The 26,080-nt window shown below is 39.6% G+C and overlaps 1 protein-coding gene across 2 annotated transcripts in view; it reads left to right on the top strand.

The window, feature by feature from the left end:
• Positions 1 to 26,080, top strand: part of NSG2 (neuronal vesicle trafficking associated 2) — a 118,902-nt gene that overhangs the window by 26,056 nt on the left and 66,766 nt on the right. Inside the window, exons 3-5 of one of the 2 annotated variants that reach the window (XM_064279152.1) lie at positions 6,705 to 6,831; positions 7,027 to 23,975; positions 24,846 to 24,996. In XM_064279152.1, the coding sequence (XP_064135222.1) occupies positions 24,868 to 24,996 (129 nt within the window). In that variant the 5' untranslated portion in view covers positions 6,705 to 6,831; positions 7,027 to 23,975; positions 24,846 to 24,867. Of the gene's footprint in view, positions 1 to 6,704; positions 6,832 to 7,026; positions 24,997 to 26,080 lie in introns of both variants that reach the window. The other variant, XM_023551509.2, reaches the window with a different exon arrangement.

Here is a 26,080-nt window from a genome sequence, read left to right on the forward strand (position 1 = left end):
GTGGCATGGCACGGTCCATCAGGAAGAGACAGAGGCAGCACAGGGCCTAGGTGGGAAGGAGAAGGAAAAGGAGAAGGGGAAAGATAAAGAAAAAAAAAATATGGCATTGAGGGAGTTGGCCTGTGGGGGTGGTACAGACCCAGGAAGGCCACATGCAAGAGGCTCTCCAGCTGAGCGGTACAGCACAGCCCACCAAGAAGTTGGGGGTGGTGCAAGGGGCTGAGTGGATGGGAGAAAGGAAAGAAAGGGAGGGAGAGAAGAAATGATAACAACAAAAAAAGAAAAACAAACAAACAATGAATGAAATGGCATTGAGGGAGGTGGTTGATGGGTGACAGTGGTGAAGACCCGGGAAAGCCACACTCACAGACTCACCAACTGAGCTGTGCAGCATGGCCCCTCCATAAGGCTCATGGGTGGTGAATAGGGCTGGGTAGGCAGGAGAAAGGAAAGGAAGGATAGGAGAGAGAGAAGAAGAAATAGGAAGAAAAGAAAAAAAAAGAAAACAAAGCAAACAAACCAAGAAATCACAGCCCATCAAGAAGGGGAGGGGATGGTACACAGGGCTAGCTGGGCAGGAGAAATGAAGAAAGGAAAGGAGTGAGAGAGAAGCGACAAAAAAAGCCCCCCAAACAATATCAAAAAAACAAATAAACAACAACAATAGCAAAAAAGAACAAAGTGAACAAACCAAAAAATCACAGCCAATCAAGAAGGGGAGGGGATGGCACACGGGACTAGCTGGGAGGGAGAAAGAAAAGGAAGGAAGAGAGAGGGAGAAACAACAACAACAAAAGCCTAAAAAACAACAACAAAAAAAAAGCCAAACCCCCCCAAAAAAATCACAATCCGTCAAAAAGGGAAGGGACGGCACATGGGGCTAGCTGGGCAAAAGAAAGGAAGGGAGAGAGAAACAACAACAACAACAAAAAAGCCGAAAAAAAAGAAACAAACAAAAATACTAACCAAAACAAAGGAAAAAAAAACAATGGCACTGAAGGGGCTGGCTGGAGGGGACAGGGTGGAGCCCTGTGGCAGTGAGATGCTATCTCTCTGGCCAAGTGACCATGGCCCACTGGCAAGTGGTGCAGGCCTTGTACAGAGATGAAGGATGGGAAAGTGTGTATCCCTGGTTACCAGGTGCTCTGTCTCCTGTGGCAAGCTTCGTGAAGTTACCTTCTCTGTCTGAGTTCATTGGTGGCTGTACCCCAAGATGGCAAATCTGGTATGGGACCTCCACTCCGTAGCTCTCCTTGTTCTCTCTTCTCTATCAGTTTCTTATTCCATTAGGCACTTGATCAAGTTCTTTATCCCTTCATTTGGAACTTAGAGTTCCAGGATTGACGTTTGTATCTGTTTTACTTAGTTTTTCAGGTCTTTGCTACAGAGGGATGGCATTATGCTTCTGTCTGTAGTGCCATGTTGGCTCTGCCTCTTGCCTTTCCATTTGGAATACTCCTTTGAGTAATACTTGCAAAGCTGGTCTGGTAGAGGCAAATTCCTGGAGCTGGCTGGAAATGGCTTGATTTCCCCTTCATTTTTGAATGACAGTTTTGCTGGGTAAAGAATTCTTGGTTGGCAGTTGTTTTGGCTCAGTGTTTTATATATGTTGCTCCATTGTCTTCTGGCTTGTAGAATTTCTAGGGAGAAATCCACACTGATTCTTATAGAAGAAACTTCGTATGGTATATTGTGTTTTTCTCTTGCTGCCTTAGGAATTCTCTCATTGTCTTTAGTTTTCAAGAATTTTATTAGGATATGTCATGGAGTTGATGTTTTTGTGCCTTTTCTGGCTGGGGTTTGTGTAACTTCCTGTATCTGCAAGCTTGGTTCTCTGTTCAGGTCTGGGAAATTCTCTCTGATTATTTCTTGGAAAATGGTTTCTGTGGCTTTACTGTTGTCATGATGCCTGGGGATTCCAATAATTCTAATGTTAGATTTCTTAACTGAATCCCACATTTCCTTTTGGTTTTGTTCACTTTTTTCTTGTTTTTCTTAAGACTTGATATGTTCAGTTATTTTGTCTTCTAATTCACTTACCCTATCTTCTGTCAGTTTGGCTTTATTGTTGAGTGTTTCTCTTGCTTTTTCTAATTCAGATGTTTATTCTTCAGTTTCAGTAGTTCTCTTTTTTGAAGTTTTCAGTTTCTTTAAGTTTCTCATTTGTTTCCTGAACCCCACTAGTTTGTTTTCTGTGTGCTTTTCATTTTCTTTAAACATATTTAGCGCTATAGTCTGAAAATTATCAATTCTTTGCATTATTCTGGCTTCCATAGGACATATTTCTTCTTTGTCATGTTTTGCTTTTGATTGTTCCTTCTTCTCTTATGATTTCTTGTATTTTACTACCTTTTGTTGAACTTGGTCCATTTAGTTATCTTTCAAATTTTATTTTGCTTTAATTTTTAAATTCTATTTATTGTGGGTAAATTTTCTGATTGGATGCCCTGGTGGTGCAGCAGCCAAGCACCAGGCTGCCACCCGCATGGCTGCGGCCCACACCCACTAGCTGCTCCACAGGAGAAACATGTGACAAACTGCCTCTACAAAGACTCACAGTTCTGAGAACCTGACGGGGCAGCTTCCCTCAGCCCTGTATGTTCACTATGGGTCAAAATGACCCAGCTGCTGTGGACTTGGTATCTTCTGAGAACCACTAGATGGCACTCTTATCCTTCTCAGTGTTGGTTCAGTTCTGTATGCTTGGTCTCTGGAAATCAATACGCATGCGTGGGGATGTTGGGGTTAGTTGTTCGGAGACTCTGCAGTAAGTGGTGAGGCTCTACTTTCCTGTGGCAACAGTGTGAGACTCTCTGTCTCCCTCACAGGTGCCCTTGCGCAGACATTCCCACAGTGCCCCGCTTTGGGCCATTTCCTTTGTCCCTGTCAGTCTGAAGTATTCCCCTCACCCTGCTGCTGTTGAAGCTCCTCCCAGTCCTAGTGCCTGTCTGTCTAGGGCCTTAGTAAGATTCAACAGCACTCTCATGCAGCACCATGGTTTCCCTTTGCCCCCTCCAGTTGTGTGGCTCGTGAACTACCACAGTCAATTTGTGCAACCTTAAAAAAAAAATCAGGCTAGAGATTTTTCAGGTTAGCCCCTTTTCTGTGTTCCGTGTTTGAAGTGTTAGTCATCCCCATTCCAAAATGGCTGCAATGATCAAGTGCTTCTGATATTAGTAGGTAGGATGTCCTAGCTTCTGAGGTGACCCTGTTCCTTCTCTGTGCTGCTCCTGGACTCACCCAGACTCTCTAATACCTCGGCTGCTGTTCAGAGTTCTGAGATCTCAGTCTGAGCTTGTTTATATTTGTTCAGTGAGTTAGTTGCTGGGGGAGTAAATGGGAGCATCTACTATGTCACCATCTTGCCCCATCTCTCCTCTGTCTATATAGTTTTGATTTCTCTTTTTTAACTCAGCATTACATCATGAACAGTTCTCGTGTTATTTAGTATTCTGTAATATTATTTTTTAATGACTGCATTATATTTCGTCATATGGAATGAACCAAAATTTACCCATGCACCCTCAGTTTGTTGATATTTAGGATGCAAATAACTCAATTTCTGTACTCCTTACACCACAATTACACAAGTAATCATGCACTTTTTAAGTATGATGAGTCTCTGACATAGAACCGCTAGGTGCCACCACTTGCCATGGAGTCAGTTCTGATGCATGGCAACCCCATGTGTGTCAGAGTATAACCCGTACTCCATAGGTTTAAAAAAATTTTTTTTTAAGTAATATTTTGTTGTGTTTTTGGTGAAAGTTTACATAGCAAATTAGGTTCCTTCTTTAACAATTTCTGTAGATACTGTTCAATGACATTGGTTACATTTTTCAAAATGTGTCAGCGTTCTCATTATTTCCCTTCTGATTGTTACATTTCTATTAGTCTAGTTTACCTGTACCCCCCTTACCTTCTCATCTTTGCTTTAGGGTAAATGTTGACTGTTCAGTATTACAAAGATGATTTTTTTTAAAGGAGCATAGTACTCACCAGCGATACTGTTTATTTCATGAGCCAATCTGTTATTTAGCTAAAAGGTGACCTCCAGGAGTGGTTTCAGTTCAGTTTAAAGGATTAATCTCAGGGCAATAGTCTTGGGGGATCCACTAGTCTCAACCAGTCCAGTAAGTCTGGCCTTTTTTAAGATTTTGAGTTTTGTTCTACATTTTTCTCCCATTCTATATGGGACCATCTATTGTGTCCTTGGTCAGAACAGTCGGTAGTGGTAGCCAGGAACCATGTAGTTCTTCTGGCCTTAGGGTAGATGAGGCCATGGTTTGTGTAGACCATTAGTCCTGTAGACTAGGTTCTTCCTTGAGTCTTTGGTTTCCTTCTTTCTCTTTTGTCTTGGACAAATAGAGACAAATAGTTGTATCTGAGATGGCTGCTCACAAGCTTTTAAGACCCCAGACACTACTCTCCAAACCAGACTGTAGAACATAAATTTTATGAACTATGTTATGCCAATTGGCCAAGTTGTCCATGAAACTATGGTCCTAAGACTTCAAACCCCATAAACCAATCCCATGAGGTATCTGGTTATGTCTAGGAAGTATCTGTAACTGTGCGCCCTATTTGTTTTATTATATAATGAATATATATGCAGCACACACATGTGCACCTATACACACACACATATACTTTCCTATACACATATATGCATACATATTTATCTATGTAACCACGTGCATATTTTTGGTTGTTATTGCAAAATTCTATATGTTATAGCATTTACCAAAAGTGTTCCTTATTCTTCTGTACTTCTTAGTGTCATCATTTACCTCGATCAAGTTGTGCACACTCCACCCACATTTGGTATTGCCTTTCCTATCACCGAAAATAATATGGGTCCACTATCTATCCATCCATAGGGTTTTAATAACTGACTTTTTTTTGAAGAAGAAGATCACCAAACCTTTCTTCTGATGCACCTGTAGGTAGACTCAAACCTCCAACCTTTCGGTTAGCAGCCAAGCATTAACCATTTGCACCACCCAGGGACTCCTGAGGGCAAGGTGCTAAGGGAGAATACATCAGAGAAATCAAATGCAGTCTGAGGCCTCATGGGAGATTTCTCTGAGTAAGTAGTATTTTAAATAGCTCTGAAGGATCATAAGGAATTAAGGAAGTGGGAGAGCACTCCTTCCAGAGGGAACATCAGAGGAAACATCATATAGAAAGTCTCTGTGTTGGAAGAAGGTTGTGTTTGGGAAGTCAGGGAAGCCAGCATGCAGTGAGCAAGGGGAAAAGTGGCAGGAGCTGAAGCTTGTGGAGAAGGCAGAGTCCAAATCATAAAGGACTTATGGCCCTTTATCTAAAAAAAAAAAGCATCTGAAAAGTTCTAAGCAAGGAAGGGACATTTATCAGAATTCAATTTTACAGAAATTTCTTGGACTATAGCATAAAGTAGAGATTGGTGGGCAGGAAAACGTGGTTGTCAGGAGCCATGTTAGGTAGGAGATAGGGTGGACTAAGATAGAACTCGACATTTCTCAAGCTGAAAGAACTGAAGAAAAAATTCAAGCCTCGAGTTGCAATATTGAGGGATTCTACAGGGAAATGTTAAGCGATGCAGGAAGCATCAAAAGAAGATGGAAGGAATACACAGAGTCACTGTACCAAAAAGAATTGGTTGACGTTCAACCATTTCAGGGGGTAGCATATAATCAGGAACTGATGGTACTGAAAGAGGAAATCCAAGCTGCACTGAAGGCATTGTCAAAAAACAAAGCTCCAGGAGTTGACGAAATACTAAGTGAGATTTTTCAACAAAAGGGTGCAGCACTGAAAGTGCTCACTCGTCTATGCCAAGAAATTTGGAAGACAGCTACCTGGCCAACCAACTGGAACAGACCCATATTTATGCCTATTCCAAAGAAAGGTGATCCAACGGTATGCAGAAATTATCAAACAATATCATTAACATCACATGCAAGTAAAATTTTGCTGAAGATCCTTCAAAAGGAGCTACAGCAGTACATCGACAGGGAACTGCCAGAAATTCAAGCCGGATTCAGAAAAGGACGTGAAACCAGGAATATCATTGTGGGTGTCAGATGGATCCTGGCTGAAAGCAGAGAATACCAGAGAGATGTTTTCCTGTGTTTTATTGACTATGTAAAGGCATTCGACTGAGTGGATCATAACAAATTATGGATAATATTTGGAACAATGGGAATTCCAGAACACTTAATTGTGTTCATGAAGAACCTGTACATAGAACAAGAGGCAGTCATTCAAACAGAACAAAGATAAACTGCATGGTTTAAAGTCAGGAAAAGTGTGTTTCAGGGTTGTATCCTTTCACCATACTTATTCAATCTGTATGCTGAGCAAATAATCCGAGAAGCTGGATGTGGTAGCTAAGATTGTGTGTCAACTTGGCTGGGCCATGATTCTCAGTGTTTTGGTGGTTGTATAATGTTGTGATCACTTATCTGTTGAAATATGATATGTGATCATACCCATGATGAAATAAGCTGAGTGATACTAGCAGGAGCAGGGCCTGTGGTGGCTCACTGCCCCCTTAGCCTTCATCTCTTTACCCTCCACTGCCTTCTTTCTTCCTGCTTGCCTTGCCAAAGCTATTGGCTTGTTCTGGATCCTGCAACTGCTTCTTGTTCATCTGACCTCTGGTTCTAGGGACTTGAGCTAGCAGCTTACCTGCTGATCTTGGGATTTGTCGATCTTCACAGCCTGTGAGCAAGAGTCCTGCTCTCCGACCTGCCAATCTTGGGTTTGCCAGCCCCTGCAGCTACGTGAATCAGGAGAAGCCTTGTGGTCTTGCCTGCCGATCTTGGGATTCATCAACCTTCACAACCTGTGAGTAAGAGCCCTGCTCGCCAACTTGCCAGTCAGGGGGTTTGCCAGCCCCTGCAGCTGTGTGAATCAGAAGCCTCTATCCTAATCCATAGACGTGGGATGTTCCAGCCTCTACAATCTTATGAGCTGTTTCCTTGATATAAATCTCTCTCTATATATATATATTTATATGCTTTACTGGTTTTGCTTCTCTAGAGAACCCAGCCTAAGACATTGGACTATATGAAGAAGAATGTGGGATCAGGATTGGAGGAAGACTCATTAACAACCTGCGTTATGTAGGTGACACATCCTTGTTTTGCTGAAGTGAAGAGGACTTGAAGCACTTACTGAGATGAAGATCAAAGACTACAGCCTTCAGTATGGATTACACCTCAACATAAAGAAAACAGAAATCCTGACAAATGGACCAATAAGCAATATCATGATAAATGGGGAAATGATTGAAGTTGTCAAGGATCTCATTTTACTTAGATCCACAGTCAACCATGAAAGCGGCAGTCAAGAAATCAAATGATGTATTGTGTTGGGCAAATCTGCTGTAAAAGATTTCTTTAAAGTGTTGAAATCAAAGATGTCACCTTGAAGGCTAAGGTGCACCTGACCCAAGCCATGGTGTTTTCAAGTGCCTCATATACATGTGAAAGATGGACATTGAATAAGGAAGATGGAAGAACTGATGCCTTTAAATTATGGTGTTGGCAAAGAATATTGAATATACCATGGACTGCCAAAAGAATAAACAAATTGGTCTTGGAAGAAACACAGCCAGAATGCTTCTTAGAAGCAAGGATGATGAGACTTTGTCTCACATACTTTGGACATCTTATCGGGAGGGATCAGTTCTTGGAGAAAGGCATCATGCTTGGTAAAGTAGAGGGTCAGCGGAAAAGAGGAAGACCGTCAACAAGATGGATTGACACAGTGGCTGCAACAATAGGCTCAAGCATAACAATGATTGTGAGGATGGTGCAGGACTGGGGAGTGTTCTGTTGTACCTAGGGTCACTATGAGTCAGAACTGACTCAACAGCACCTAACAACAACAACAAGATAGAACTGTGTAGGTAGAGAGAGGTGGACTGATTTGAGAGAGATTTGGGAGGGAGAGTTATCACGACTTGATGACTAGATGTAGGAGTGAGGAGAGAGGTGATGTCAAGAATTCCTCTTGGGTTTCTGGCTAGAGCAATGGATGAAAGATGGGGTGATTCACTGAAAGAGGCAATGCAAGAGGAGAAAGAGCAGGTTTGAGGGAAGAGACCGTGAGTTCAGTTTTGGACATGTTGCGATTCAGGGGCCTGTGAATGATCTACGTGGAGATGTCAAAGAAACAATTGCATATATGGGTCTGAGTCATGATGAGGTGTTGCTGCTGGAGATGTAAATTTAGGAGTTAATGGCTGTCTTTGTTATCTAGTGCTGCTATAACAGAAATACCACAAGTGGATGGCTTGAACCAACAGAAATTTTTTCTCTCACAGTCTGGGAGGCTAAAAGTCTGGATTCAGGGCACCATCTCCTGGGGAAGGCTTTTACTCTCTGTCGGGTCTGGGGAAAAGTCCTTGTCATCAATATTCCCCTGGGTCTAGGAGTTTCTCAGCACAGGGACCCCAGGTCCAAAGGACGTGCTCCACTCCTGGCTCTTCTTTCTTGGTCGTAGGAGGTCCTTCTCTGCTCACTTTTCTCTCCTTTTATCTCTTGTAAGATAAAAGGTAATGCAGGCCACACCCCAGGAAAACTTCCCTTACATTGGATCAGGGCTGTGACCTGAGTAAGGATGTTGCATCCCATCCAAATCCTCTTTAACATAAACTAATCTTGGCTTATTAACCACAGGCAGAGATTGAGAGTTGTAACACATAAGACAATTACATCAGATCACAAAAGTGAGAACAACTATACAATACTGGGAGAATCATGGCCTAGCCAAGTCGACACATGTTTTGTGGGGACACAGTTTAGTCCATGACAATGACATATAAATGGTGTTTGAAGTCGCAGAAGGGCATGGGATTGTTGAGGGAGAGAATATGTTATGAGGACAGGCCGGGACACAGGACTCTGTGGTGGATGGTGGGTGGCACTGCCCAGATGACCCTTCAGAGCTGACAATCCTTTTCTCCCAGCTGTTGGCTGACAGCTTTAGCTACTAGCCCTCCCTGGAATTGCCTTGGCTGGAATTGCCCTTGGCTGAAGAGAGGGCCCAACTTCATCCCAAACTGGACAACTATGAAGGGCCATCTAGCTTCATAGCTCTTAGAGGGATTGGTTGGGGACTTTGTCGAGACCGTCTCACAACCCAGATCCTGCTTCCATTCCTTCACTCCTTCACCCTGAGGACACTCCCTAATGAGCTTCCTACCTGCAATGCTGTCTTAGAGTCGGCTTTTTAGGGAAGCTGCCCCACAACAGAATCTTTCCACTCAATCGTGAGTTATTTTTCAATAAACACCAGGAAATCTTTTGTTAAAAGGAACAGGCGAATGGATCATTTAACAGGAAAATACTGTCTTGGAATGCCTTTTAAACACATAAATTTCTGGGCAAAATTCAAAACTTTCTCAAAAAAAGCTTTTATTCTTATCACTGTATTTCTTCCTAAATGCATTCCCAGACCTTAACTGGAAGGGTTCTTTCTGAGGCTCACTGCCTGTGTCAAGTTGATGCCAAATTTTACCCCTAGGGCTTGCTCCTTTATTTAGAGAATCTCCTTCTTCGTCTATTTCCAGTCTCTTTCTTATCTATTTCTAGCCAATCAGAGGAGAGATTTTGACTGGCCTTTCTACCACTTGCCTTTCTGCCTCTCTATTCTCCTTTCTCTCTTTAAATCAAAAGTAGACAATGTCCCCTTACCTTTTTAAGAAGAAAGAATTCTATACTTATAGCTTTCTGACTGCTGTTACGTGAAATTTAAATACAGAGCTCCTAACATTAGTTTGAATATAACCTGCTTTTATGCTTGCCTCTGGGAGATTCTTAGAACAGACTTCTATAAAGCTTATATTCTTATCAGGCCATTAAATTTTGAATAACATTCTTAAGCCGACAGCTTAACGAGATTTCTAATGAGACGTTTGAAGTGCTTTTATCATCTCTTTCATTGGAAGTATACTTATCCAGGGAAACAAAACTGAACACTAAATGCTAAGACATAATGAAAACTGATCTCAGAAGCATCCAAGGTCCTTTGAAATTTATGGAGGTAAAAATAATTACTTTTAGGTAGAGCATCATTTGAGGCCTTCTGGGAGAAGAATCACATTGTATTCCCTTTTCTTCTGCTTCCAATTCAGATAGGAGCGTCTTAGGGAATGGAAATACAACAGGTGAAAATGTACATCCGTGAAAATAAAGACCTGAGCTTAACATCTAAGGCTATACTGATAAACGTAGGAGAAAGAAAAGGCAGAGAAAGGAAAAGGAGAGAGATATATGTGCAATTATCTCATTCTATTTGGGAGGAGATCAAAAGAATTAATTTTGTTCTTGAGACCAGGAGAGTAGTGCTGGTTCAAATACATTTTTTGACATATTAAGAAAACAAACAAAAAGAAAAAAACTGATAACCTAAATTTTAAAACATTATATGTACCTTCCAAATTACTGGTGAATAAAGTCTGAATGGAAAACAATTAAGGAAATGAGGGAAACAGCAAGGAAACGCAAAACTCGTGACAAAGAGAATACCTGTCACTGTAGCAGTTAATTTTAAGAGCTTGAATTCCCATTTAAAAAAGGTTACTAATAATGGCCTATCAAGAAACAAAGTTGAGTTATAAAAGGCTGGGAGGAGCAAATACAAACCGTAGAGTGAAGGTTTGGCAATGTGTGTTGAGATAAAGAGAAATTCAAATCACAACATTTAAATAGGACAAGTAGGTCATTTCACATCGGGAAAAGCAAAATTCACAAGAAAATATGGTGTCATAAAGATATGTGCCAAATAACACAGCTTTGAAATATACAAAGAGAAATTTGGAATGCAAGCAGAAATATCCCAAACAATCATGGAAGAGACTAACACACTTCTCTCATTTCCTGACAGATCAAGCAAGTAAAAACAAATGAGGATATAAACGATTCAAATAACATAATTAACAGACTTGATGAAATAATTTTGTATAAAAATTTGTATTTATAGAGAGAATATGGCTTTTTCCTTATGCTTAGAGGGTTTTAACAGAAATAGTTCAGATGTCAAGCCACAAAGAAAATTCTATACATTCCCCAAGGCAGAAAATATACAGATAACATTCTTGGACCCCATACAATAAAACTAGAAATTAGTCTCAAAAGGTATGCATAACAGCAACAACTAAAACCAAGCATCTTGAAACTAAAACAAAAGAAAACCATTTTACCAAACAACTGTTGAGTCAAAGAGAGAAGCAAATTTTCAGTTATAAAATACTTGAAAAATTACAATAAGAAACAAACAGTAAACAGAAGTAAATTAAAGTAATAGTATTAACTTCTTTTATTATCAAACAGAAGGAAGGCGAATAAATAAACTAGATATTTGTCTGAGGATGTTGCAAAGGGAAAAATAAGATAAACTTAAGGAAAGCAGGAAGAAGAAAATAAGTTTTAAAAAGCATAAATCAATAAAATTAGAAAACTAAAAATCAATAAAACAATTAATGATTAATATAAGAGCTAGTTCTTAAAAATGCCTATCAATAACAGAATAATAAGAGCAAATATTTGTGTAACACAGGCATTGTTCTAAGCACTTTATATGTAGTAACTCATCTAATCCTTATTGCTGTGGAAACCCTGGTGTCGTAGTGATTAAGAGGTTCAGCTGTTAACCAAATTGTTGCTATGAGACTCAACAGCAGTCGGTTTGGTTTGGCTTAATCCTTATTGCTGTAAGAATTACCATAAACCAAAAAAACTAAACCCATTGCCACTGACTTGGTTCCAACTCATAGTGACCCTATAGGACGGAGTAGAACTGCCAAGATTGTAAATCTCTATGGAAGCCGACTGCTACATCTTCCTCCAGTGGATCAACTAGCGGGTTCAAACTGCTGACCTTTTGGTTAGCAGCACATGCTTAACCACTATTAATGAGCCCTGGTGGCACAGTGGTTAAGCATGTAAGTATTAGTATTATCTCAACATCCTATGAAGAAGAAATTAAGGAACAGAGAGGTTAAGTAACTTATCTAAGATCCTAACTCTAGCAAATGGCAGAGCTGGGATTTGGCAGTTTACCTGCAGAGACTGTGTTCTTAGTTGCCACTCTATAGTCACAATTATTAAGGATAATGTTTACGAACTCCTAGAAACAATACCAATTAAAAAAATCGTAAGTAAAAACAATGCATGTAATACTATCCTAAAAACATGGATGATTTTAAAAATATTCTTTATAAGTTATTTATGATGAAAGCCACCATGTGAAATTATCTTCAAAAGAATAATTATTCCTATATTTATCCAGGCCAATGTCAATATACTGCCTTAAGGGTAAAATTGATAAAGTTTAAACTCTTCTACATGGCATTGTGGTAGATACGCATTTGTGTTTAGAGTGCTCAGTTCTCCTTCCCACTTCTTAGAAATGCCCCCTTCCTTTCATCTAATGTTTTTTCAGCCATGTGGTTTGAATGGGAGTCTTCAACTTCTTACATATCTCATTCCCCTGACCAGAAATGGGCATTGGACTTTACCTGGAGTTTTGAACTTAGGACGTGTCTTAGTTTCCTAGTGCTGCTGTAACAAAAATACCACAAACAGGTGGCTTTAAAGATATTTATTTTCTCACAATTCTGGAGGCTAAAGTCCAAATCAAATAAGGGGCTTGGCTGTGTCAATTCCTTCCTTGTTAGTAGCCCTGGGTGTTCCTTGGTTCCTTGGCTTGTAGATGACCTTCACATGGCATCTGTCTTCCCCTGTATGTCTATGCTGCTCTTTATATACCTGAGAAGTGATTAGGTTTAGGATCCACCCAACAGTGATATGACCTCAACTGATTGATTGATTGTATTAAACCAGATTGCATTATGGAAAGTGATTACATTATATTACATTAAATGTAAGGCCATTACATTCTGTCCATAGATACAGAGGCTGGAATTCCAACATAAATTTGGGGAGCACAATTCAATCCATAACACGACATGAGAGAGCAAGTCTCAACTTCCTTTTTGGGTACAATGGAGAAGCTTGTCTTAACAATACTGCTGAGAACAACTAAAATTTGGATTAAAAAAACAAAAAAACTGAAGAGCTTTTTGAAGGACAGTGACCAACAAAACAAGGACTCGAGGAGTTAAGATTCTAGAGAGAAGTTAATGTATTGGGGTAAGACCCAATTCTCCACTGCTTTCTCCCTTCACCCTTCCTTCACATTTCTTAATTTTTATTTGAGGGCTCCAAGGCACTGTTCAAACAAAAAATAGGCCAAGCCTTACAGAGACTGAAACTCTATCTCAATTCCTGATTGGATTAGGCTGAATCTGCCCCTATTTGACTGCCTTGCAGCATAAAAGTAATCATTTCTGAAGGAAAATAACAGTGTCTAGAGCCTCTTTGTTTTTCTTACACAATGTAAAACATTCAATAAAAAATTAACAGGCATTTCAGGGTCAAATTATTAAAAATTAAGAGAGAAAAGAGATAATATACACAAATCCACATGGGATCCAAGTACCAGAGTTATCCAACTTCGACCTTAAAATATCTGTGAATAATCAAGAAAATAGATGAGAAGATGCAAAATATCACTAGAGATCTGGAATCTGTATAAAATAACTATAAAGAATGTCTAGACAGACAACCCAATCACAAAATGGATAAAGAACATGAACAGAGCCTTCACCAAAGAGGACATCCAAGAAGCCACCAACATATGAAAAGATGTTCATGATCATTAGCCATTAGAGAGATGCACATAGAAACTACAATGAGATACCATCCTACCCTGGCTAAAATGGCACTGATAAAAACAAACCAACAAACAGACAGATCATGCCAAATGTTGGCGAGGATGTGGGGAGATTGGAACCCTTATCCATTGCTGATGGGACTGCAAAAATGGTGCAACCACTATAAAAATGGTACTATGGCGCTTTCTCAAAAAACTAGAAATAGAACTACCCTATGATTCAGCAATTCCACTTCTAGGTATATACCTTGGAGACCTAAAAATAAACTGTGAACAGATATATGCACACCTGTATATTTTTTCTTTTTATATTAATTGCTACTTATTTACAATAGGAAATAAATGAAAACAACCAAAGTGCCCATTAACAGATGAATGGATAAACAATTGTGGTGCATAGATACGATGGAATACTACGCAACCATGAAGAACAATGATGAGTCTGGGAAACATATAACATTGATGGACCTGGAGGGCATAGTGCTAAGTGAAATAAATCAAGAATATAAGGACAAATATTGTACAATCCCTCTTTTATATGGCAATAATAGACAAATATAGAGAGATCAATGTTCATTGATTCATTCATTGACAGTGCAAAGACATATGACTGTGTGGACCATAACAAATTATGGATAACATTTTGAAGAACGGGAACTCCAGAATACTTAATTGTGCTCATAAGAAACCTGAACATAGATCAAGAGGCAGCCGTTCAAACAGAACAAGGGGATACTGCATGGTTTAAAGTCAGGAAAGGTGTGTGTCAGGGTTGTATCCTTTTACCATACTTACTCAATCTGTATGCTGAGCAAATAATCTGAGAAGCTGGACTATATGAAGAAGAACGGGGCACAAGGATTGGAGGAAGACTCATTAACAACCTGTGTTATGCAGATGACACAACCTTGATGAAGATCAAAGACCGCAGCCTTCAGTACGGATTACATCTCAATATAAAGAAAACAAAAATCCTCACAACTGGACCAATAAGCAATGTCATGATAAATGGAGAAAATATTGAAGTTTTCAAGGATTACATTTCACTTGGATTCACAATCAATGCCTATGTAAGCAGCAGTCAAGAAATTAAACAATGTTCTGCATTGGGCGAATCTGCTGCAAAAGACCTCTTTGAAGTGTTAAAAGGAAAGATGTCACCTTGAGGACTAAGGTGCACCTGACTCAAGCCATGGTGTTTTCAGTTGTCTTGTGTGCATGCAAAAGCTGGACAATGAATAAAGTAAGACCAAAAAAGAATTGATGCCTTTGAATTATGGTGTAGGCGAAGAATATTGAATATACCATGGACTGCCAAAAGAACAAAGAAATCTGTCTTGGAAGAAGTATACCCAGGATGCTCCTTAGAAGCCTAGATGGTGAGACTGCATCTCACATAATTTGGACATGTTATCAGGAATGATCAATCCCTGGAGAAGGATATCATGCTTGGTAAAGTAGAGGGTCATTGAAAAAGAGGAAGACCCTCAACCAGATGGATTGCCACAGTGGCTGCAACAATGAGCTCAAGCAAAACAATGATTGTGAGGATGGTGCAGGGCTGGGAAGTATTTCGTTCTGTTGTACGTAGGGTTGCTATAAGTTGGAATTGACTCAACGGCAATGGGTATACATATAGTTAGCATCCCAGAAAAAAAGAGGACCTAGAAAATGGAACAAAACAAATATCTGAAGAAATAAAGTCAGAGAATTCACCGAATCTGATAAAAGACATCAAACCACAGCTTTAAGAAGTACTGTGAACCCTTATCAGGATTAATGTAAAGAAAACCACACTTAGTGTATCATAGTAAAACTGCTGAAACTAAAGAAAAGAAAAAATAATAAAAGGACCAAGAATAAAAAATAAACATTTTCTTTAATGGAGCAACAATCAGATGGATAACCAATTTTTCAAGAGAAATAAAAGCAATGGGAGGGCATCTTTAGAATGCTGAAAAATAAAATTGACTGCCAGCCTAGAATTCCATATCCAATAAAAATATTGTTTAAAACTGAAAGACATTACAAACAAAAAATGGTAGAATTTATTGCCAATAAAGCTACACTAATATAAATACAGGCAGAATGAAAGTGATCCCAGATAGAAACACAAAAGTGCAGGCAGCAATAAAAAGCAATGTAAAGAATGAATATGTGGGGAAATATAAAGGAATATTGACTTACTAAAACATTATAATAATAATGTATGGTCTAGTTTTTTTTTTTTTTTTATAAAGGAATATTGACTTACTAAAACATTATAATAATAATGTATGGTGGGTAGTAAATTGAGTTTAATTAAAATTCATGACAACAAAAGCACAAACGTAGCTAACTTGTTCTAAGGTCTTTGCGTTGTTGGAGAAGAGGTAAAAATATTAATCTATATTAAACTATAATAAATCACCAGCACCCATCTGTCAGTTTGTTGTATTGTGGTGGCTTTCATGTTGCTATGATGCTGGAAGTTAAATGCCACCAGTTATTCAAATAGCAGTAGGATCACCCTTGGTGGACAGGTTTTAGTAGAGCGTCCAGACTACAACAGACTAGGAAGAAGGCCTGATGATCTACTTCTAAAAATATGCCAATGAAAACCCCGTGGATCATAACAGAATATTGTCTGATACAGTGCTGGAAGATGAGCACCCTGGGTTGGAAGGCACTCAGACCACACAGTGGCCTAGCATAGCAATGATTGTGAAGATGGCTCAGGACTGGGCAACATTTGCTTCATGAGATCACCAAGAGTCCAGCTGACTCAATAGCACTGAACAACAACATAATAAATCAAAGATGTACATTGTATTCTCTATCAAATATAAGGGAAATTGTAAAAATACTTGAATAATCCAAAAGAAGGCAAGAAAGGAGAAAGAAAGGAATAAAGAACAGATGGGACACATAGAAAGCAAATAGTAAGGTGGTAGATTAAACCCAAATATATCAGTAATTACATTCAAATAATTCAATGAAATGATAAAAGATTTTCAGACTGGATAAAACTAAAATCCTAACTATATTCTGTTTGCAAGGTGCATACCTCAAAAATAAGGATACAGAAAATTTAAAGTATGAAAAAACACCATATGAACACTGACCAAAAGAAATCTGGTATAGCTATGCTAATACAAGAAAAAGTAGACGTTAAGACAAGAAGCATTTATAGGGAGGGATATCTCATAATGATAAAAAAAAGATTATTACATCAGAAACAATTCTAAATTTTTATCTGCCTAATAGCATAGCCTTAAAATATATAAAGAAAAAACTAACAGAAATAAAAGGAGAAATAGATAGGTCCGCAGTTTCAGTGGGAGATTTTAACACACATACTGTAGTTATTGATAGAATAAGCAGACAAAACAATCAGTAAGCATATAGAAGATTTGAATAATGTGATAAATATGGCCATACTGAACTGTATAGAACTCTGTACCCAACAATAGTAAAATGCACTCTTTTCAAGTGCACATGGAACATTTATCAAAATTAACCATATGTTGAATCAAAGAGAAAGCATCAACAAATTTTTTTAAATCAATTTTTTTAGTGCTTTAAGTAACATCAACAAATTTTGAAGGAATTAAAAAATAACAAATATGCTTTCTGACCAGAGTGCAATAAGTTATTTTTTTTTAGCATATAAAAATGTTCTTTATTTTTCAAATGGCTCCACCTGGTCATGTAACATTTAAATTCTGGTTTGTCATCATCAGGTGCCGTCCGGTCACTTCTGACTCATAGGGACCCTGTGTGCAACCAAACGAAACATATCCAGTCCTGTGCCAACCTCACAGTTGTTGCTATATTTGAGCATTGTTGCAGCCACTGAGTCAGTCCATCTTGTTGAGGGTCTTCCTCATTTTTTTTCTGCTTTACCAAGCATGATGTCCTTTTCCAGGGACTGGTCCCTCCTGATAGCTTGTCTAAAGTACATGAGATGAAGTCTCGCCGTCCTAGCTTCTAAGGAGCATTCTGGTTGTACTTCCTTCGATACAGGCTTGTTTGTTCTTTTGGCAGTCCATGGTATATTAAATATTCTTCACCAACGCCACAATTCAGAGGTGTTAATTCTTCTTGGTCTTCCTTATTCATTGCCCAGCTTTCTCATGCCAACGAGGTGATTGAAGATACCATGGCTTGAGTCAGGTGCACCTTAGTCCTCAAGGTGACATCTTTGCTTTCTAACACTTTAAAGAGGTCTTTTGCAGCAGATTTGCCCAGTAGAATATGTTGTTTGATGTCTTGATGGCTGCTTCCATGGGCGTTGATTGTAAATCCAAGTAATATGAAATCCTTGACAATGTCAATATTTTCTCCATTTTTTTATCATGATGTTGCTTTTTGGTCAGTTGTGAGAATTTTTTTCTTTATATTGAAGTGTAATCCATACTGAAGGCTGTAGTCTTTCATCTTCATCAGTAAATGCTTCAAGTCCTCTTCCCTTTCACCAAGCAAGGTCGTGTCATCTGCATGTCATAAGTTGTTAATGAGTCTTCGTCCAATCCTGATGCCCCGTTCTTCTTCGTATAGCCCAGCTTCTCAGATTATTTGCTCAGCATACAGATTAAATAGGTATGGTGAAAGAATACAACCCTGACACATACCTTTCCTGATTTTAAAACATGGAGAATCCCCATGTCCTTCTGGAACAACTGCCTCTTGATCTATGTAAAGGTTCCTCATGAGCACAATTAAGTGTTCTGGATTTCCTATTCTTCACAATATTATCCGTAATTTGTTACAATCACACAGTCGAATGTCTTTGCATAGTCAATAAAACATAGGTAAACATCTTTCTGGTATTCTCTGCTTTCAGCCAAGATCCATCTGACATCAGCAATGATATCCCTGGTTCCCTGTCCTCTTCTGAATCCCGCCTGAATTTCTGGTCCACGTCAGTTTTCTGCTGCAACCATTTTTGAATGATCTGCAGCAAAATATTACTTGCTTGTGGCATTAATGATATTGTTATGATAATTTTCGCATTTCATTGGATCATCTTTCTTTAATGAGCATGAATATGAATCTCTTCTGGTTGGTTTGCTGGAATTGTCTTCCAAATTTCTTGGCGTAGATGAGTGAGTGCTTCCAGCATTGCATCCACTTGTTGAAACACCTCAACTGGTATTCTGTCAGTTCCTGGAGCCTTGTTTTTCACCAATACCTTCAGCGCCACTTGGACTTCTTCCTCCAGTTCTTGATCATATGATATCTCTTGAAATGGCTGAACGTCGATCAATTCTTGTGTATTCCTTCCATCTTCTTTTGATGTTTTTTCGATTTTTTGTCCATAGAATCCTTCAATATTGCAACTTGAGGCTTGGAGTTTTTTCCTCAGTTTTTCGGCTTGAGAAATGCTGAGCATGTTCTTCCCTCTTGGTTTTCTAACTCCAGGTCTTTGCACATTTCATTATAATACTTTGTATTCTCCAGCTCTCCTTCGAAAACTTCTGTTCTGCTTCTATTTATGGTTTAGCAAGAAGTTATTAATTATAACAAGAGAGATATCTAGAAAATCTCCAAATATTTGGAAATCAAACAGTACATTTCAGAGAATATGAGTCTCAATGACAACTGTGAGAGGTGATCTTGAAGGCTGTTGTCGGCCTTGACTACTGTCTTTTGGAGAAAGCTGGTCTGAGGAAATAAAGACAACACAGAGAAAAATAGAGACAAGAGAAACATAGAAAGGTAGGTAGGTAGGTGGATGGCTGGCTGTCTGGCTGGATAGATGATAGGTAGATAGATAGATAGATAGACAGACAGACAGATGGATGATAGAGATATTCATCTCTGCAGTCTTGCAGTTGGGCTGCTTTAGATACTACATTTCTGATTCAGCCTAGGGTAGCTCCACAAGCTTGTTACTTGACACCATAAGAGTCCTGGTTAATACATCACACAGGAAAGTTTTTCCCGGCCTGATCCTGCTCACCTCTTCAGTCTCCTTTCTTGATCGTTCTTCCTTTGAACTCTGTGTTCCAGCCAAAACAAACTACTCACCACTCATGGGACACGTTCAGGCCTTTTAACATGCTTTTACCCTCTTTGCCTTCCTGATTTCTGTTTGCCTTCAGGTCTCAGCTAAGACTTCCTCTAGGAAATATTTTCTGTCTTCAGGTTAGGACTGGGTTATGAACTCCTCTTCTGTATTCCTGCTGCAGCCTGTGCTTCCCTTTATCACAGTGGTCATGGTACTGTCTGGAGTTAGAAAGACTTGATTTCCGATTATGTGACTTACTGTTTTATATTGAGAAACTCACTTCTCTGAGCTTTGGTTTTTTTTTTTTGCTGGCAAAATGGAAATAATAATAGTAGCCACTTCACAAGGTAATTGTGAAAAGTAAAAAAAAAAAAAAAATTTGTGAGAAGTAGATGATATTATATATGGTAAGTAGTTAAAATAGTGCTCAGTAGTACAGAGAAAGTATTCAGTAAATGTTAGCTCTCCTCATGACTTCAGAGGTTTATTGTGAAGATTAAGAGACAATGCATATAAAGCCATTATTCCCTTGCCTAGCACATAGAAAACCAGTTGTCCTCCAGTTGATTCTGACTCACTCACGGCAACCCCATTTGTGTCAGAGTAGAAATGTGCTCCACACAGTCTTCAATAGCTGATTTTTTGGAAGCAGATTGCTAGGGCCTTTTTTCTGAGGCACCCCCAATCTTTTGGTTAACAGCTGAGTGTTTCCCACCTGGCACATAGGAAGGAGTATGTAATTGTCTGTTAGCAAGTCTATCTCCTTTGGTGGACTGTGAGTTCTTCAAGTGCCAGAGTCATGTTGAAAGTGGATTCAGATCTCATGCCTGGTCCCCATCATTCATGCTTTTCCACCCCACATTATTATCTCCTATTGGAAACCCTGGTGGCATAGTGGTTAAGAGCTATGGCTGTTAACCAAAAGATCAGCAGTTTGAATCCACCAGGCGCTCCTTGGACACTCTAAGAGGCAGTTCTACTCTGTCCTCTAAGGTCGCTAAGAGTTGGAATTGACTCAACGGCAATGGGTTTTTTGTATAGGCGAAGTTTACCTTCAAAGCATTTTCTCCTTACGTTTCAAGCACCTTTCTTACATGTAATCACTCTCCATTTCTTTCCCTATAAAAACCAACTCTTGGGAAGGGATCTGATAGACTTGATTTACACAATGGCTGATGAAGTAAATATGCTCTTTCCCAGAACCTTAACAATGAGGTAACTGTTAGATATACTCCCTCATCTCACCCAGTAGAGAAAGCCTCTAGAATCACTAGTTGGGAAGCTACAGTAGCAATCTGCGTACTCTGTGAACTCTGGAACAAGCCCTCTTACTGGGCACATACTGATCCCTTTCCCACTTCTAATTGCTTGAGCTTGCTTCTTCAGAGAGAATGAGGAGAGGACTAGTATTTATTGGGCACATATTATATGCCAGCCACTGTGCTGGGCACTGTATATATATTAAAAAAAAAACCATATTATAATTATTATTATTACTTTCATGTTACAGATTAAACCAAATGATATTTAGATAGAGGAAGTCACTGGACTAAAGTCGGAAAGCTAACGATTGACAGACATTGGATTTGAACCTAGATTTGCCTGATTCCAAAGTTCTGAAGTATGCTGTTTTAGTAAGGCCTCTATTTTTTTTTTCCTATGGCAATTTATCCCATGGCAGAAGCAAACAGCTATGTGCATAAGAGATTTCCCCAGAATTATTTACAACAGCAAACATTTGGAGACTGTAGTTGAAATGATCATTAAGAAGTGAAAACATGGACAATGCTAGGTAAAACAAAGCAGAATGCAAACTAAACTGATGGTGTAGTTGCAAATATGTACAGGATATCTGCAAAAGATAAGGATCAGAAAGAAATGCAGAGAGAAAAAAAAATAAGAGAAAAACAGAACTAAAGAAAGAAAGGAGAATTAGTGTGTTTCGTGTGACTGTATATTACCTTAACCTAGAACTTGACACACAATAAGCACTCAATAAGTCTTTGCTGAGTGAATCTGTATCTGATGAATGGCATGATGTATTAGAGTGGTAGAGTTATGACGTTCACTTAAAAAATTATTTCTTAAATTAACATACAGTAAAATTCAGTTTTTTGGTGTACATTTCTATGAATTTAAACATAAGCCAAGATTTATGTGACCACAATCACAATCAGGATACAGAACAGTTCTATCCCCCCCAAAAAACTCCCTCATGCTATCCCTGTGTAGTCACACTCTCCCCTCATATTTGGCAACAGCTAACCTGTTTTCTATTGTTATATTTTTGTCTTTTCAAAATGTCATAAATAGAATTTTGTAGTACGTAACATTTTGAGATTTGCTTCTCTTACTCAGCATGATGCCCCTGAGAGCCATCCAAATTGTATGAACAGGTTTTTGTGTGAATATGTATTCATTTGTCCAGGGTACATACACGGGAGTGGACTTGCTGGGTCACATGGTAAGTGTATAACTTTATCAGAAACTGCTGAATTAGTTTCCATTTTGCATCCCCACCAGCAAAGTTCCAGAAGCTCATCATCCTTGTCAACACTTGTTATTGTCGTGTTTTTATTTTAGCCATTCTAATAACGGTGTGGTGGTTCCTCATTGTAGATTGGTTTGTACTTTTCTCATTGTAGTTTAATGCCAATGTTGACGAACATCTTTTAATGTGCTTATTTACCACCTACTCATCCTTTTTGTTCTGTTCAAGTCTTCTATCCCTCTTTTAAGTGGACTGTTTGTTTTCTTACTGTTGTCTTGAGAGTTCTTTGTATATTCTGCATACCAGTCTTTTGTCAGGTATGTGATGTGCAAATATTTTCTCCCAGTCTATAGTTTGTCTTTTCATTCTCTTAAAAGTGTCTTTGTCAGAGCAAAAGTTTTTAATTTTGCTGAAGTCGAATTTGTCAATTTTATAAAATAGAGCGCTAACTAGGGTGACCAAACAATTTATTATGCAAACCAGGATACTTTTGAAAGTAAAAGGGGACACCATTAAATATGCCAAGAGAATTGGATCTCAGTGCATCATAAACCACAGTGTAGCTGGGGAGAATGACCAGCAGTAAGTGATTTGAACCACAGATGGGAGAAACCAGTAGTGAAAGTCTTGACCTCAGAGAATTTGAAGAGAGTGTAAGAGCAATTCCCAAGGATGAAATAATTCTAGTTATTCAGAGCTTCGTCCTTGAGCTGAACAAAGTTTGCTCGAGTACAAGCTCTTTTCATAACTCATAACCACTCTGAAAGGAAGGTATTATTACTCCCATATCAGAGACAAGAAAGGGAGGCTTAGAGAATGAATGCAAAACATCCAAGCTTTACCCAGCTAGAATTTGGGAGAGCTGACACTAGGACTTCGGCCTCTCTGACTCCAGACATCACCCTGGAGGCCAGATAATTCAGAGAACTCAATACAGTCTTTAGTGGCAATGGGTCAGGGTTCATATCCCAGTCCCAGTGCTCTACCAGCTGTGCGACCTTATCCAACCTGTGTGATCACAGTGCAGGCGTGAGAATAGTAGCTTATGTTTTTGGAGCGCTTGCCATGTGTCCTGCTCTGAGCTAAACGCGCTCCTTATGTTATCTCCTTCACACTTCACAATAACCCCATTATGAGGTACTATTAGAAATCACATTTTTCAAACAAAGGAAATAATGTACGGAAAAAAACTGGAAGGTGCCCACCGCATGAGAAATACACAATAAATATTAGTTCCCCTTCTCTCCTGACCACAGGTCAGAACACAGTGTAGGTCTTGAACCAGCCTGTGTTTCCTAATACTGCTCTGGGATGTCTTAGGAGGCGGCCACTTATCCTAATGAATGTGCCACTTTTCCAGTTTTTCTAAAGGCTTGAGGATTGCTTGTTATATGGTGTATTATTATCGTTATTTTTTTGGCCAGAATCCCTCCTACCCTCTCAGTCTTTTCTCCACATTTTTGAAACCGTTTTGTCCCGTGCAGTGGTTGTGGCCATGCATGAGAAACAGCAGGTGGTGCCAGATGACAGATGGTGTGGGAGCCCGTTCCTCGGTGGGAGGGGCGCGAGCGAAAGAGCAGGCAGGCAGCTGCCAGGAGCTCTTCCCCGCTCGCGCCTCGCTCTCAGAAGCTCCCCATCCAGACACACGCAAGGCGCTGTCCTTTCAGCACCACAAGCTCGGGCTGAGGAGGGAGGACTCCAGGCCGTCCTCCTCCTCTTCAAATTGGCTTGAATCTGCTCTGACCCCCCCGAGAGTACCACACAGTAAGTAGACATTTGTTTTTGTTATTTCCATTCCACTCCCAACATCATCCAACCCCTCACCACCGCTTTCACCCCACAACAACCCTGTTTCGTCTAATAAGGTTCCGTCGGCAGGATTGACAAGAGAAATTCAGTTGTGCTGGGCTTTTGGTGGTGGGGTGGGAGCACTGTTTGACTTCCAAGGGAGCTGAAGAGGAATAAATACGATTTGTTTATTTGGTTGGCAATCTTGCAGTATGGGGGCTGCTAACTTTCTATGGAACCAGAAAAATATGGTCCTTTGCTATTGAGGAAATGGAGGCACTCCATGGCTGAATAACAAGATCAGGTTCAAGCCAGCCTTTTTTTTGTTTTAGGAAATTGCATCTCATGCACAATTTACATGTTATTCAAACGGCTACATATAGTGACATTTAATATATGTATTGTTATTTTAGGGGGATTACTGGAAAAAAATCAATATAATAATACAGCAATCAGGGTGGTGAGATGAAATTTATCATACTGCAGGGTGACCCAGAATAATAGATTTCATTTTGCACTGAGAGTAAGCTTTTCCCTGAGATTATATGAACACTTTAGTTCCAGTGCCTTGGCTATTTTTTTAAGGTCGTACTTTTGGTGTGTGTCTGGAATTTTCCTTGAGCTTCCCAAATTTGAGGTTTGTTGAATCCCAAGGGCAGGTGGCATATTTTGATGATTAAAGAAGTTTTACTGGACAATGGGAATCATGTCAGGCTATCTAGCGGAAGATCCAGATTGAAAGGCAGCTGAGCAGAGCTGTTGAGAACGCACCGTTTTCTCTGTCGTCAGCCCTCTCTTTCCTTGCCTCACCTCCCGCTATAACCAGAATCCCACTGCTCGCTTTAGGTCTAGGAAGAAAGACATAAGGATGGTGAAGCTGAACAGCAACCCGAGTGAGAAGGGAACCAAGCCGCCTTCCGTGGAGGATGGCTTCCAGACCGTCCCTCTCATCACTCCCCTGGAGGTTAACCACTTGCAGCTGCCTGCTCCAGAAAAGGTAAAGCAGGTGTTCTTCTCCTCACTCCCATACTCCCCACCCCCAGGAAAATAAAACAGTAAAACATTCTCCCCCAAACCCTTTCATTCCCTCATCAGCCAAATACATTCCCTCTCTTGTAAAATCTAGCTTTCTCTCAGAGATATGATATCTCTTGTGCTATTTCAGATTTATGGTAAGTGTTTACTCTTTTTTTTTTGTTCACCTGTACATACATGGGCAAAAAAAAAATTAATCTTTCCTTTTTAAAGTTTTATCACAGCAGATGACTACCTAATAAGCTTCTAGATGGTGACAGAGAAAATCCGTCTTGACAGTTTTGGGGAGGTGTTTCAGAAATTTACAGGTCTAGATTGAGAACAGAGTATAGAATTCAGCCCAATAGCATTTAGTTTGCACCTGCTGAGGCCCTGTCTCTATGCTAGGAGTTGGTTATTAAAAGACAGATGACAAAACCCCTAACCAGTATAACTCTTGAATTAACGTAATGTGTAAAAAAAAAAAAAAAAAAAAATTTTTTTTTTTTATCATGATAATTCTGTATCTGGGGATTACACAGACCATGAGGGCATGGGGTAGAAACAAGTCGATTCTTCCAGTGGGTGGAGGGAGTGGGAGGACAGGTTAGCTAAACTGCAGAGAAGGAATATTTGAGTTGCGCCTGTAAAGGTTAGTAGAAACCTTCCAGGTAGACCATGGGAGGAAAGGGCATTTAAGGCAAAGGGCACAAATATGCAAAGACACAAAAGTGTGGAGAGCATTTAGGGTACAGCAGGCTGGAGTAGAGTGTCTTTGGGGAAGGCGTGGCTGGAAATGAGTGACTGGCTGATGGCACATCTCCTGACATGGGAGTGGTCCATGAAGAATGGAGGTGGGCATTGTGCAAAGGCAGAGGGGAGGCTTCTCCCACGGACACAGGTGGGAGACTCATTATTGTTCAAAATCCCTCTGGGGGAATTTGGGGTTTTATGATGTGAGCTTTTGCACATTGTCAGGAATGGGCTTGGAGGCAAATGATGGAGTTCCCTGGCTAGAAAGCAAACAATGGAGCAGTCCGTCTGTTTGATCTTCTAATTGGCATCTC

This window comes from Loxodonta africana, chromosome 2 (genome assembly GCF_030014295.1).
Source record: "Loxodonta africana isolate mLoxAfr1 chromosome 2, mLoxAfr1.hap2, whole genome shotgun sequence".
NCBI classification, from domain to species: Eukaryota; Metazoa; Chordata; class Mammalia; order Proboscidea; family Elephantidae; genus Loxodonta; species Loxodonta africana.